The sequence below is a fragment of the Diadema antillarum genome, unplaced genomic scaffold, assembly GCF_040938485.1.
Source record: "Diadema antillarum isolate AM-2024a unplaced genomic scaffold, OU_Dant_1.0 seq00000739_RagTag, whole genome shotgun sequence".
Classification (NCBI taxonomy): domain Eukaryota; kingdom Metazoa; phylum Echinodermata; class Echinoidea; order Diadematoida; family Diadematidae; genus Diadema; species Diadema antillarum.
The window spans coordinates 196,888-213,179 of record NW_027271637.1 but is presented as its reverse complement, the minus strand read 5'-3'; the positions used below and the strand labels follow the sequence as shown (position 1 = coordinate 213,179).

Here is a 16,292-nt window from a genome sequence, read left to right as displayed (position 1 = left end):
GTGAAAATACATTATGGGAATTTCAAGAAGCTGAAAAAGTAAAAAGTTCACACACAACAGACGACAAACACTGAATGATGAATGATCGCAATGGCTAAGTTTCAGAACATACAAATTGTAGTGTACCACACATACATGTATCTTTCCAGAGCACATTTGCCCACACCTAACCAAGAGTCATTTCATGGTACGTATACTTTATACAGCAGCACATATAGGAACTGGAAGTGGTACAAAGAGACTGACAACATGGCAGTCATCAAAAGTCTTCATCGCTGCTGTCATCTCCTCTCCTCTTGTCAAAGCCAAAAATGGTCTTATTGCTGGAGCTGATGCTATCTTGTAATTTGATGATTCCTGTGAATGAATACAGAGAGCAGTATAGTGTATCAGGTATGGTATTCCCTCAGTGTATAATTCCATGAAGCATTAACACAACAGTTGTGCTATGTAAGTGTACCTGCCATGCAAACTCTCACCTTTTATTTCACCTTCCATGAATTTTACACTAAGAGTGCAACAGCTTTTTAAAATGTTGATTTCTAATGTGGTGACATCGCAACGCATTATACACATGTACTACCTAAAAACATCAATTCATTCATGCTATTGTATTGTTGGCAAGATACGACAAGGAAGTTAACATTAGCTAATACAGTCAAACCTGCCTTAGTAGCCACCTGCCGTATGCGGCCACTATTACGATTCCCCCAAGAGAAAAGCCATGTTAACAACCCTGTCTGTAACAGCCACTTTTTTCATCTCCCTTGGGTGACTACTATAGACAAATTTGACTGTATGTGGACAGAATCTTGTTGAACTTAGAAAAGATGCTACCTTCTGCATGCGACAAAGCAGTTCTATTAATCAAGTTAATTCATATCTGTTCCGTCTTCCTAGATCAAACAAAAACATACTGAAAGGTTATGTTATTGACAAATTGTACAAAATCATCACAGACATGGATGTACTGAATTGGTTCGCCATTCCAATGTATGTCACTGCATAGTGGGTACAGCTGCTGTAGTACAATTGTACACTAAAAATGACTGAGTAATGAGAAGATGATTCATGCTATTAAGACAGAAGAGTGGTCATCAAGAAAAGATCACATTCTTGCCCACCTTCATCACTTTGCTCCTAACACATAATTTCTGCTTCAATAATGCCGCAACATATTCACACACGCAATGTACAAAATCAAATTATTTTCACATCAAAATTTTTAGATGGCCCAGTGGTTTGACATTCCTTCATATACCAGTTAGTTGTTGTTGTTGTTTTTTTTTTTCAGGAATTTTCAACATCAAACATTGTGGCTACAACAAAGACTTGACTCACCAGATTTTGACATTCTCTTCTCTAGTGTTGGTGTGGTGAAGTTGTCTGTGTTTCCAAGCTCATCGAATCCCACAATCCTGATGATACAAACATAGCACACATCCTGTCCATATTCATTTTTACTGGTACATAATACAAAACATGTTCCTTTGGGGTGGTATGGAAGACCTGCTGATTATAGTACTGTAATTCCATATACCCTTCTCCTTTTGAAGGTGGGCTTTTTCAAGGGAAGATCCTTAGATTTGGACTCCCAGATTACTTACCATGTTATTCTTGCCATAATGAAGTCTACAGGTAGGGCCTACATATGCATATTCACAAGAGCAACAATGATACAAATACACTTGTATGTAGAATTCTAACCAATGCATCTGGTTGCACTTGTTTTATAATTTACTTTGTGAATGCTATCTAACTTAATTCCCTCAGCAACAATTACATAGAGAAAGTCCAGTTTGTGCAAGCATATTACTGTATTATAAAAACATATACTGTTAACATGTTTTCTATCCAACGCAATGTTTTTAAAGACTAAAGAAAACTGCACAAATGTCACCTTCAGACCAATGGCTCATATTACCCTAAGAACGTTGTACACATGTGACATCACAAGCTATAGTAGTCTTCTCATCCAGCCATGACTGAGCAGAAACTTCAAATTTCATTACTTTTGAATGGATTGTCCAATTTTCCTCAAACTCTCACTGATGTGTTCTACTAATCTATTGCTGTATTAACTCAACCCACATGTCTATAAAGGTGAAATTGTCCTTTAAGCTATGCTCCCAATGCGTCAGAAAAATGGGTGTCGTGCATGAAATCGTGAGACAGACCCTAAATGCTTGAGTCTCACTCACAATGCGTGAGACTTGGTAGCTCTGTGCTTCCTGACATAAGACAATTTTGATACTTGATTTTCAATGTGCAAAACTCTACAACAGCTACTAGACTGAAGATTCACTCTTTTTGCTAGAGATTTGCTCTTTCAAAGATATAAGAAGCCCATTTACAACAAAGTAGACTTTCATTCTCCACTATTACTTGATTAATACTTCTCTATTATTTTTTTGTTTGTTTTAATGGAAAGAGTGGACATCTTATATTCACCACAGTAATACCCAGGTTGACTTGTTTGATGAATATACCAGTACTGTACAAATTTGTACCTGTCTTCTATACCTTTGTTTCAGTGATTGTAGTTAATTGACTGATTTGCACACATTACTCGATCATAGTGACTGACAAATCTTTGAATCCAGTCTCTTGCCTCGTGCTGTCATCAAGTATTAAGTTTGTGATAAATTTTAGGCTCATTTGACCCCATAATTTCTGACTAGATCAAGTGAATGATCAGAACCTGGTTTCTGTTCAGCAGGGAATCTCACAGCAAATCACTATTAGATATGAATGACTTTTTAATCAATCAACTTCCTACCTGTCAGCTACGATTCCATCAATAAAGCACAAAACAGCTGGAAGGACCTGTATCTGAAGCTTCTGAATGAAGAAGGGGACAATGTCCACACACACCCGGCAGAACTTGACATCCAGGTACTTTTGCGCCAACACCTGAAAGTTCAGACATACTTCATGAATTAGTTCATTTTCATGTAAGTATATGTTATCGTATTTTGCACTTTTTTTCTTAATTTTGTTAAATGATTATGGAACTTTCATCTGATTTCGAACATTCAAATTTTGAATAAAAATTAACAGAAAAACCTCTCAATGTGACTTTCGCATAATTTTCTTTATTTTATTTCATTTATTTATTTATTCATTCATTCATTTATCTATCTATCTATCTATCTATCTATTTGTTCTATTTATCTATCTATCTAGTTTTCTTTGTAACACATAGGAAAGAATTCATTTGACTTTAAAGGGACTGTACAGTACTGGTTGAGGTGGGGATTCATGTTTTGAACATTCTTAAGTGAGATAATGAGAAACCTCTTATGAAATATGAATGAGCATGTAATTTTAAGAAGGATTCAACGTTTATTTGATGAAAATTGGTTTTCAAATGGCTGAGATATCCAAAAAAGTGATAATAATAAAAGGCGACATGCCACAACTTTATTGGGATCTCTTTGTTTCACATTGTTTTTGGATATCTCAGCCATTTCAAAACTGATTTTCATCAAATAAACTTTTGATACCCCTTAGAATCGCATGCTCTTTGGCACTTATAGAGTGGTTTCTGAATATCTTGCAAAACGTTAAAAGCTAAATCCTCACCTCAACCAGAACTGTACACACCCTTTAAGCATTACTTGGATTCCATCCACTGATAGATACCTTTAAATGCTTATCCATAATGCTACACCTCCTGAAGTCTGTGTGGTAAAAATGGATTATGATGCGTGGGATGCTGGTGGTCTGTTTCAACACATCCTCCTCCTTCTCTATTTCACTGTTGAAAGAACAAGATTGGTGTAAAAGAGTGAGCAATTGAGTCATTACTAACAATGCATGAAGTAATTAATTGTCACAACTGTTCACTTATTTTAAGCTCAGTTTTATCACAGAGGATTTCATTTCAGCAGAGTTTATATAATGAAACTGCAAATAGTGATGACAATAAGAATATTGTAATTCACATAAGACACAATGTACAATACATGAGTACTAAATACTCAACAGGATGTTTCATTTTGTTTCAGTGAAGAGCATGTCATAAATCAAGCATGGGATGGCATGACAACACACATGTATTATCTGCTGATCTGTAAATTAACAAACATGTCGGAAAAAAGGAACCAGTGGGATTGAACCTGTCATCTACTGCTTTGCGGGCAGCGACACTACCACCAGGAAAGTTTTTTTTTTTTCCCCCAACATGTTTGTTAATTTACAGATCAGCAGTTGCGATCTTAAAGACACTCAGTCGTGGCGAGTGGTTTGTGCGGCACGGAGACGAACGCAACACGCTGCCTCCCCCATTCTGTATCAAATGTAGTGACCCCGAATGAGAATAGCGCTGGCTCAATGGGTCAGCGAACAAAACGTAAGAGTTCTGTGGGCTACAAGAGAGCTCTCTGTGCTAATCTCCTAACCCAAACTGGCTGTCCGAGCGAGCCACGGGAGCTTCCGAATGGACGCACACTCTCAGTGCACATGTGCATGACGAGAGGCCAAAAGAGCCACGCAGCTTCTGACCTCTCTCCTCCAATCACCGCAGCTCGCGGTGACAATATTTGTGTATGATGCGTACACACGTACAAACTCGCACACACACACACACACACGCGTCTTCTGGCCTCTCTCCTCCAATCACCGCAGCTCGCGGTGACAATGTTTGTGTATGATGCGTACACACACATGCACACACACACACGTGTCTCAGTGGCAGCATTGTTCCACACATTTATGGATATAGCACTGAGTCTGGCATTGCGCAATTGCATGCACAAACTTCGGTCGTTCAGAGTTTACGTACCATTAGGGATGGCGATCGGCTGCCTTTAACAAATCTAATTTGTAGAGGGAGACAAAGTGAAGAAACTTGCACCTGAACCTTCACCCCTCTGAATAATATCTTTCTTTCTTTTAATAAAGAAGTTGCCACCCAGACACCAAAGAGAACAGTCTGAGTTTCCCAGTCTGACTTCCCAGAACCCACAATTTTGAGTTTGCAAACTGATGATATGATACTACAGGTAAAACTTGTGTGAAAAATTTGTCACACAAAATAATTTGTTTTTAAAAATATATTTTTAAATTTTATCTATTTTATAATGCCTACATCAGATTACAAAAAAATCAACAGATTTGGTGAAATTGGATTAAAAAAGGTAGGATTGACAAAATATGAAAATATGGTTGGGGGCACAATGTGCCCCCTCAAACCAGATAAGGGCAAGTCCAAGATAATGCGTGCGTTACGTATGGGACATTCAGAGACTTCTATGACCTGAAAAATAGTGTTAATGGCCTTTGATCATATTGAACTTTACCATGGTGATTGATATCTAGGAGAAGTATAATCATGTTAAAAATGGAGAAAAATGACCATGACAATTAAATTCTAGAAGAGACTAGAAATGTCGCTATGGCGACTGGTATGCCTCCGCCATAATGCATGATTCTCCTAATAGGTCTATAGTACATGTGGACAATGTGTGATTACATTTTCACAAAATTGGCAAAATATTAAAATGACATGTTTGTCACAAATGTATTGAATGTTTACCTTCCTTGACCTATGTTTAATTGGATGAATAGGAGAGCATGTATTTGGGGATTTAAGAACTTTAACTTGACTTTGACCATTTCATAAGTTTATGCACTGAGTAATTTTCAAGGTATGGAGAAAAAGCGCAATTTCTGTATTGAACAGTAAATTGTTATCATTTTCATCTGGCCTTTGATTTATAAGAGAAGCACTGTCAGGCAGAACATACATAAATTCAGCATGTACTAAGTTTCAAGATAACTTGAGCCACTTCCGAGATATGGAGAAAAAAGTAAGTTCAGCACTTTCACTTGATCTTTGACCTTTGACCTTCTTGGCAAAAAAAAAAAATCCCAGAGAATCTCTATTGGGTTAGACATGCATACATCAAGTTTAAAAAAAAAATATCCTGCTGGCATTGCATAAATATAAGGAAAATAGTAAGATTTTGAAGTATTGCCCTTGACCTTTGACCCCTGACCTTTGACCCCATGAACCCTAAATTCCCTAGATAACCACTGCCAGTCAGTAGATGCATATACACTATGTTCCATGAAGATACCTTGAACAATTTCCAAGATACAGAGAAAAAAGTGAAATTTTAACATTTTACTTGACCTTTTGACCTTTGACCTTTTGACCTCATGACCCCAAACTTTCACCAGAGAATCTTAATTGGGTAGTACATGTATACACTAAGTTTCAAGAAAATATCTTCTGGCATTGCATAGATATGGGGGAAATAGTAAAATTTTAAGCATTTGACCTTGACCTTTTGACCTTTGACCTTGAGCATGTGCACCCAAAAGTTGATAGGCACAACTTCACCCCCTAATACACATACATGCCAAGTTTCATTAGGATACCTCAAAAGGTTTTGGTAGTTACCCTGTCCACAAAATTCATTACGGACGGACGGAAGGACGGACGGACGGACGGACGGACGGAAGGACGGACGGACGGACGGAAGGACGGACGGACGGACGGAAGGACGGACGGACGGACGGACGGACGGACGGACAACCCGAAAACATAATGCCTCCGGCACCACTTCGTGGCGGAGGCATAAAAATATGTGCCGTTATGTATGGGACCAGAAAAATTTTGTTTTTTTGAACACTTTTTTCAACCTCAAAACTCTCTGAAAGTATTTCATTCTACGACTTGTAACTCACTGTGATGAAAGTCACAACACTCAAGATCATCAGAGGAAAGTTTCAAGTCATAAGACAAAAAGCACTAATTACAGGTTCTAATTAAAGACAGACATGATGTGTTACGTATGGGACAGTTACGTATGGGACAGTTTGTCCCCCATTCATAGTGTGTGGAGAACCATGTTTATGGATATTTTGCATAACTATCGAAGTAAAATCAGTTGAAACTACTTATATAGTGATCCAGATTGTCAAGGGAACAATATTCTCCAAATATTTACCATCATCATCATATCCAATCATATTTTATAATTCTTATGACCAACCAGAGTATGCACGCCCTTTGTCCCCCATTCGTTTAGTGTGTGGAGAACCATGTTTATGGGTATTTTGCATAATTATTGAAGTACAATCAGTTGAAATTACTCAAATACTGATTCAGATTGTCATGGGAATCAATATTCCCCAAATATTTACCATCATAATCATATTTAATCATATTTTATATTTTTATGACCAACCTGAGTATGCATGCCCTGTATCTTTATCAGGATAGTTACTACTAAAAAATTGAATAGTAAAGTGTTTACTTCCACTGATGAAGGGCAGTTTACCATTCAGTTTCAATAAAAAAACTTGACACAAGAAATATTAATTTTAATAAATATGCAATACCTGCTGCATAGAACCCCAGTGATCCAGTATGATGTCTGTCTAAAAATCAGGTTGTTGATTCAAGTCATACCTCAGTATGTATACCCAGGATTTTTGTTGTGGCTACTACTAAAAACTGAATAACTGAGATATAATAAGTACAGCATTTGTAATGCGCCTACGATCTAGTATCCTATTCTGAGGCGCAGAGGGACGTAATTATGAAAAGAATAGCATACATCGTAGTCATAATTGCACATAAGAAGGTTGAAAAAGAAGAAAGAGATAGGTAGAGATATACACACCAATGAACAATTCGTTGAAAATTCAATCGAAACAAGATACGAACATATGTGATTTCAAAAGCTTTTTAAATGTTTCAATGGTCTCTGCTGATCGGATCCTTAGTGGAAGAGCGTTCCAGAGAGACGGGGCTGCAGAAACAAAGGCTTTTTCTCCGAGAGTCGAGATTGTTCTTTTAACTGTTAATTGTTTACTATTACATGAACGGAGATTTCTGCCAGGGACGTATTCTGAAACAAGGTTTTGCAAATATTTTGGAGCTGAAGAATGTACTGCTTTCCATGTATGAAGAAGAATTTTAAACTCTATCCTCTTGGATACTGGTAGCCAGTGAAGATTTTTTAGAACTGGGGTAATGCTGGAGAAGCGAGATGTTCCACTGAGGACCCGAGCAGCAGAGTTCTGAGCACGCTGTAGTTTGGCCAGTTGGTAAGATGAAGCCTTGAATAATAATGCATTTCCATAATCAATACGAGACAAAACATACGAATGAATAACAGAGGCTGCAACTTTGTTTGATAAGGATTTTCTGATACTGTGAATATTGCGTAGTTGCAAATATACAGATCGACATGTGTTTGTAATGTGTGTCGCCATTGACATTTCAGGGTCAAAATAAACTCCAAGATTCCTACAATTTGACACAGATTGTACATTGACACATCCAATTCGTAATGACTGACTACGGACCTTTGCTGCCAGATGTTTTGATGCAATTATCATAAATTCACTTTTGTCATCATTCAGTTTGAGTTTGTTCCGTATCATCCAAGCCCTCATATGATCAATACATGCTTCAAGTCTATGTCTGGTAGAGGACTCACTTAAAGGATCAGATGGATCGAATGAGCTGTACAGCTGGGTGTCATCAGCGTAAAGATGTATATGGATGCCATGGGTCCTTGCGATCTCTGCGAGAGGACTTGCATAAATGCTGAAGAATGACGGGCCCAGAACAGACCCTTGGGGGACACCATACAGAAGTTCAGCGAAGGATGACATGCACTCATTGATCCTGACTGCCTGCGAACGGTTACACAAATAGGAAGATATCCATGCAAGAGCAGATCCTTTCACACCTATTGAACGAAACCTTGTGATAAGAATATCCTTGTCAATGGTGTCGAAAGCTGCTGACAGATCAAGGAGCACCAAGAAAACAGCTTGCTTCTTGTCAAGTGCTTGATGGATATCATTATGGACTTTAATCAGGGCAGACTCGGTGCTATGATGCCTTTTATAAGCAGATTGAAGTGGTTCACTTAAATCATTCAGTTCCAAATATTCTTGAAGACGCTGGGCTACGACTCTTTCCAAAACTTTTGAAATAAACTTGAGATTGCACACTGGTCTGTAGCTATTGAGGGCGTCGGGGTCTAAACTGGGCTTCTTTAGCAGAGGTCGAACGACAGCTTGTTTGAATGAGCTGGGGAAGATGCCTGTTTCAAGCGATCTATTCACCATCAGTGTAATGCTTGGGAGAAGAAGATGTAAGTGTCTTTTCAAAATCCATGTAGGAACTGGATCTTGTGAGCTAGAAGAAGGCGGGGAACCAGCAATAATCTTTCTCACTTCTTCCTCTGATGCCAAGTCAAAACTGTTGAGGGTGTGGTCTTTCTCAGTAGAATGAGTTGTAGTAAGATTTCCCCCAGTCAGCACTTCAGCATCAAGTGTTGCTCGAATGTCTTGTATCTTTGTTGAAAAATACCTGATAAACTTCTCTGCCAGCTCTTGGTCACTACGATGTGTTGGAAGGACAGATTTATTGCGATAATGAAGCATCTTGTCTATTACTTTATAGACATCTCTCTGACTGACACAGTCAGAGATCTGCTTCTCATAGAATGATGCTTTTGCCTTCTTTATCATGTCCAAGACAATCAGACGTTGATCTCTGAAACACTGTCTATCTACCTCAAGTCTTGTCTTTCTCCATTTCCTTTCTAGTCTCCTCCTCAGCTTCTTTGCTTCTGTGATCTCTTCTGAATACCATGGGTTTGGTGGACGTGTGGCAACAACACATCGTTTAATGGGTGCGTGTTTATCCAGAATAGTTGATAGTGTTCGGTCATACTGATCAGCCAGCTTGTCGATGTCAGTCTCAGGTTTACGAATGAGGTCAGATGACTCCAAGTCTTCAGCAAGGGCCTCATGGTTTATTGTCTTCAATTTGCGATATACTATCTCCTTACGCCCAACTGCAGGTTTGGACATATGAAGATCACAGTGCACGGCTGCATGATCACTGAGAAAAGAAGAGACCTCTACTGACCTGATAGCATCTTCATCTCTTCTGGATAAGACATAGTCTAAAATATGTCCGCTGATGTGTGTGGACTCACAAACATGTTGAAGAAGATCATGAGATTTAATGATGTCTGCAAATTTCTTGGTATCTGCATTGGATTGATTGTCCCAGTGAATGTTGAAGTCGCCGACAATCACAAGCTTGGAAGGGGATGCAGATAACACAGACAAGTAATCAGCAAAGTCCTGAAGAAACATTGATGATGTTGTTTTATTTTTTCGACTGTATGGTGGCTTATAAATCACAATCAGCTTAATGGAGACTGAAGAATTGTGGTGAGGTGTAAAGTCGCAACACATACTCTCAAAGCTGGGGAAAGCGTGAGTCGACAAAGTCACCAAGTCTACTGACTCTCGATGGATAACAGCTACTCCTCCTCCAGTACGATGCAGACGGGGAGCATGTCGGAATTTGAAACCCGGAAGTGTAAGATCAGCTATGATTTTCCTGTGTTTTTCTTCATCGGACAACCAAGTTTCTGTCAAACATACAATATCAAAATCATGTTCAGTGAAGTAGTCAGCCAGAAGATCAGCCTTGTTACTGACAGACTGTGCGTTAATGAGGCACAGTGTGTAGTTTCTCTTCTGGTCATCTTTACCGATGGGTCTTTTACACGTTGTTGAGAAGCAAGGATGGCTTGGTAGAGTATTCACTTTCTTCTTCCTTTTGACACCGCCTCTGGTGCCTCTAATTGTAGGCTTCTTGGCACTGATACCGAGTGACTTCACAGTAGCCCAAACATCCGAGGAGACATAGCTATTATGGTTGAGATCAAGAAGAGCTGCTCTGCTGTACTGTCTCCTGTGCAATGTGTCTGACTCATTGTTGCCGTTTTCACACTCCTTTCTGTCTATTCGATCTGGGCCAGGGTTTGCCTCAATATCTCCGGCAACCAGTAATGATACATTGAAAGTTGCAGTAGCATTACTGTAGTAGCAGATTCTCTTTCCGTTGTACTTTATGACCGGCTTTGATCTATTGTTCACAGAATTGCCATGTGAAGAGGTTAAGGTTGTTTTGTAGGGATCCGCCTCAGTGGACAGGCTACACAGCAGGAGTAGTGCCAGCAACCAGCTGAGGAATCCCATTGTCAAATGCGGTGAATGAACAGCCGATAATCACAGCACCACAGAAGACAATCAAAGCACTACTTTCACTGGTGAAGGTCCAGCTCCATAGGACAATGTACCGACGATGAATAGAGTTTGTGTGCATGACTGACCAACAGCTAGTATGGCTGCTTCAGGTTGACAGTCCAAGCCGGCAAGTGAGAAACAAGTTGAAGGGCAATTCCACTCTACTACAGCGAGACAGACTCCATATTTTGTCTAGCAGATTCCAGGACACATAACCAAAATACTGGTTATGTTTTGCACACTCCCAAAACTATGGGTATACCTCAAAGAGAGAAGTAGAGAGAGAGCTCCCAAAGCTGCTCCTCCCTCAGAGAGCGCTATGGCAAATGAATGATATCCAGAAACGTGGTGTCCTAATGGAAGCTGGTCACATTTTTCATTACAACCACTTCGTTTTACTTTATATTTGTTTGTTTTTTGATATCTCAGCCATTTCATTTTGGATCTTCATCAAATAAACTTTAAATTTCTCTAGTCTTAGAATTGTATGCTCTTTAATAATTCATTAAGTAGTTTCCAATCATATTGTAAAATGTTGAAAACTGAAACCCCATTTCTATGAAAACTATACCATCCCTTTAATGCTGATTTTCATTGTGTATTTTGGCATCTCTCCCTCTCCTTTTCTGAAAATTGTTCAGTCAAGTACATGTATTGTTTCAAGTGTCTATAAAGTGTCAAGTAGCTGCAAAGTTGGGATGCTTTCTGCAGGATGATTGACGATTTGTGTACTGAGAGACCTTCCTAGCTAGCTACATGCATTCACATGCAATATGTATGAGGATGTCCCATACGTACACAATGCATTCGTCCCATACGTACCATTATTTAATTGCCTGATAAAAAATATTTCTTTTACCATTTTTTCTTCTTTCTGTGGTATTTATCTTCTTTAAACAATAAATTAGAACTTCCCAAAAGGGCATTCAAATAACCTCAGAAATTTAAGAAAAAACCTTAAAAAAAAATGACCTCAATTTGTTACGTATGGGACATCTCATGATAGGACACTAGCTAATTTGCATAATCATTTGCATAATCCCTAAATTTTCATACCAAGTTAAACTATCTGATGAACTTCTTATGTCCACATATTAATCAAATACAATTTGCTTTCCTTTGAATAAAAATGAATTTTTATAAATGTCCCATACATAATGCTGTATTTTACATTTATGCAAATGAAGCCCTTGAAATTTGCATAGATTTATATAATATCATATTTTCCTCCCTGGAAATCAAAATTTCAACTCATAAGCTTCAAAATGATACCAAACATATCAATATTCAACAAAGATGAAATTTTGCCTTCTGAGGGGACCATATCTTGGACTTGCCCATAACTGACCCACAACCCATGACTGACACATTAGTTACATAGTCACAATACGGATATCCCACTGAAATATTTTTGCCACCCACCCACACACTTTGGGCAGTGTTCCCAATACTGCAGAATGTTATCACTATAATGATTTACCATTTCATTTTTATTCTATTTATATTTTTCTATAGACTATTCCCCATTTTTAAAGAAAAAAATGCTTTGGTAGCATTGCAAATGCACTTAAGGAAAGACTTTATGTCTCCCCCTTCCACTAATTGTTCCATACCACTCTACACTGCCCTATCCTCGACAACTTTAAATGCACAGATGCACAAACTCAGTCCCACACACATTGGTATTGGAAGTGGTGGTATTGGAAGTGGTCTTGCCACACTTTATTATGCAAAATTACAAATCACAGAAGTGATTACAGCATGATCATCACATGGTGGTAAGTTTTCTTGTTGACTTTGACACTCGTAATGCATGAAGTCTTGTGTTTTCTTTCAAAAAAGTGCAGCAGCTGTATCAATGCAGCATAAAAACTGTTAATTTCACAGGGTTTAATTTTCGCAAATATTGTGAATCAACACTTTAACAACACACAAAAATATCATGAACAGACAGACATCAGACACTTAAGATAGCCTTAGTTAGTGTCACAACCCCAAAAACAACATCTCGCAAAAATGTCTCTGCCATTCCCAAATTGTGAAAATACCTGCACAAAAAAAAAAAGCTTATACAATAAATAATTATAAAATGTAGATGGCTCTTACCTGTACAGCCCCAACCCTTGCTCCTGTATGGCCTTAGCTGCATCCACCTCCCGCTTTAGTTGATTCATTCTGGCCTCACGGATACTTGCAGGAATATCCTCATTCTCAAGCTGGTCAAATAGCTCCTGAAGAGCATGATATATGGAGAGAGGAAACCAAGATATGTAGTATGGTTGGGGCACCACCTATCGACAGGGCACCTTCCCATCGACACCCTGCGTATCATGGCTGTTTGCGTATAGAACGAAAAAGTACGCGCGGGATTAAGTGTCATTAGCTATAAAAACAATAAAAACGAAGAAACGAAAATCAAACTCAAACAAACCAAGCTAAAAATTACACATCCGATCAGTAACGACGCATGGCTGTGAAATTCACGTGTATTACCTATGGCCTGTGAAATTCACGTGTATTACCTATGCTGTGAAATTCACGTGCTATGGAGGAGAGGGGGTGTCGATCGCAAGGTTCCCTTTTTAGCTGCGCGAAGAAAACGGAACGCACGCACTAGAATTGCGCTATTTTAAAACGGAGATTCATAATCAACGAGACGGTCACGACATTCAAAACTGCAGTATTTATGGCATATTTGAGGTAAGAATTAGGCGGATTTGTATTATATTTTTAGAATAAACAAGCTACAGATCCTTAGGGTGTCGATACGTGGTACCCCCAACCCTACATGTATCTAGCAATTGGTCATTTGTGTCTCACATTGTTTTGTCATCGATCATCTAATAAAATGAGTGATACTTTACTCCCTAAATTCAGAAAGATTTCCTTATGTCCCCCATCCCCACCCCACTAATTTTCCATACCACTCTACTACTACACTACCCTACCCTTGCTTGCTAGCTTACGCATGAATGCACACACTAACAGTCCCACAAACATTGTCAAGTGGTGGGGTATAAGGAAGTCTTGTCTATTAGTATCATATTTTCAGACAATTCTACCCGCTGTCTAGACTGAAAGCCGAAGCCCTAATCCAGGGGTGCTGTAACCAGTAACGAACATGTTGGTGTCACCGTAACTGCGATGCGACCAGCGCAAACGCGAAGCTCCCACAGTGTTATTGACCATTGTGTACAACGGATCAAAGCGCCCCAGGATTAGGCCAGGGTCATCGGTGCGGTTACTGAAGCTTGTAATGTTTCCAACTGCTGCCTAGGGCTAAGCCTAAGCTATGTTATTAGTATATAAATTTTAAATCTTAATTATAATATTCTGGATAGCTTTACGTAAGTCGTAATCATTCATGCCATGATTCATGAATCATGGTAATGATACTACTTACTACACTAATAAATAGCATGTACAACACAAGACTTACATCTTCATCAACGAAACCGTCATCGCCATCTGTATTTGTATCTCGCCCAATGTACCCGGCGCCGGAGCCACCTGCGTGATCCCCTACATCAGCGTTTGTAGCCATTCGTGTTAGACAATTGTGCACGGTGTACACCACAGGAAATTACACAAGTGGGACTGAGGTAGCCGACTACCGGCTTTTCCTGCTGCTGCTAAATGAGAACAACTACTAGTGTCCTTAAAAATAAGATATTGGGTTGGGTGTAACTGTAACACGGGTGCTGTATTATACGTTGTCTGAAAGGACACTCAGCATCACAAGTAGGGTCGAGGCATGACATCCCAGAGCAGGATCATATACTGAGTAATCAACTTGACTCTAGCTACATAGAGTGTAACATAAGTCCTTGAACTCGCACAAACGCACGGTTACCATGTACCAGCATAGAGTATGCAAGCTACGTAGAGTTCTGTGGCTTACTCCCGCGAATTCGCGGAGTTTGGTAGTACGCTCATGGGCGAAATACGGACGCCATTTCGCCATTGAAAGCAACAGACCGATAGAGGGCGTATATTTACGTGGGTAAATTTACGTGATCGTAATCAGTGCCGTATCACTGGGCCTTCGTATTTCTGTCTCCCTTTCAAATTTTCCCTTTTTAGGGGGCATACAGGGGAAGAGATGTACTTAGGATCTCGTTTTGTCATACAGAAGTATCATTCCTGTCTAACCATGAAATGCAATTGAAGAAATGTCATTTATTTTCCAATCTGCAGTCCCACAAAGTTTGAGCTGAAGTAGACAAAATTATGCTTCGGGAGGGAGGGAGAGAGAGAGATAGACGGTGTTTGTCACCTCAAACACAAACTTTGAGGGACTACAGATTAAAAAGTAATGACATTACTTCAATCTTTTTTTAACGTATCGACAGAAAATATACTTCTTGTGATGTTTTGAGGTATGAAACGCAATTCTACCGCTGTGTGCTTCCTTAAAATGAAGAAAATGTAAGGAGGGTAGGGTTTTCTCCATAGGCTCACGTGTTAAGAAGCTCGCCGTATTATTACTAAAATGGCCGCCGTTGGGTTCCATATGGGGCTCCATGGCGTACTACACCCGTTTGCGTGCGAAATCGCGAGAGTACGCCCTCTTAGCTTTTATACTCTTTGGTTACCAGACAACAACTTGAGCCCGCCTTCGGTCGCGTCCTGGTCGCGTCGCATAAGAACACTCGCCTGACTAAGCAACTTCGGATCAGGGGGGCGTTTCATCAACGAGTTCGTCGGAGGTTTTCACCGACAAATTTGCTATCAGCCAATCAGACGCAAGGATTTTGTCACAAGTGCAGCCCAATCGTATCCTCTGTACTTGAATGGAACAGGCTAGATCATTCAATTAGATCAGCTTCTTCCATATATTCATTTAAGAGATTGTTTAAGCAAATTTGCTATTTGTAAGTAACACACGAAATTCATTCTGGGCTTTATCATTCCTGTATAATAGCGTTTTTAATTGGTATTTCGGCATTCTGGTGAACTCTTGCTGTGGCATGTACTTTTTATGTTACTTTGCAATGTACAGTATGCTGGTATGTATCTACACTGTATTATGTCATCTTCTGTATATACGTTTTGCTATTTAATGTACATATGTTCATCAATATTATTCAGGGCTCCATGGAAGACCACTATTTATTGGTGAATGGACTACCCTGACAAAAGATTAGAAATAAATAAATAAATAAATAAATAAATAAATAAATTTCAGTAGCTTTTAACAGCTGTCGGTG

At 39.1% G+C, this 16,292-nt stretch overlaps 1 protein-coding gene across 1 annotated transcript; it reads right to left on the bottom strand.

Moving 5' to 3' along the window:
* Nucleotides 1-226: 226 nt before the first annotated feature.
* Nucleotides 227-14,833, bottom strand: LOC139738375 (phosducin-like protein 3). The gene is made up of 6 exons (XM_071649011.1): nt 14,522-14,833; nt 13,189-13,313; nt 3,646-3,760; nt 2,780-2,913; nt 1,342-1,418; nt 227-357 (listed from the first exon to the last, which is right to left on the bottom strand). The coding sequence occupies exons 1-6, from the start codon at nt 14,624-14,626 to the stop codon at nt 260-262; spliced, it is 654 nt and encodes a 217-aa protein (XP_071505112.1). The 5' UTR covers nt 14,627-14,833; the 3' UTR covers nt 227-259.
* Nucleotides 14,834-16,292: the final 1,459 nt, after the last annotated feature.

Coding starts and splice junctions, on each gene's coding strand:
- LOC139738375 (XM_071649011.1), bottom strand. CDS start 14,626: ATGGCTACAAACGCTGATGTAGGGGATCACGCAGGTGGCTCCGGCGCC. Junction 13,314..14,521: donor ACGGTTTCGTTGATGAAGAT/GTAAGTCTTGTG, acceptor CATGCTCTTCAG/GAGCTATTTGACCAGCTTGA. Junction 2,914..3,645: donor TTATGGATAAGCATTTAAAG/GTATCTATCAGT, acceptor CTGAACTTTCAG/GTGTTGGCGCAAAAGTACCT.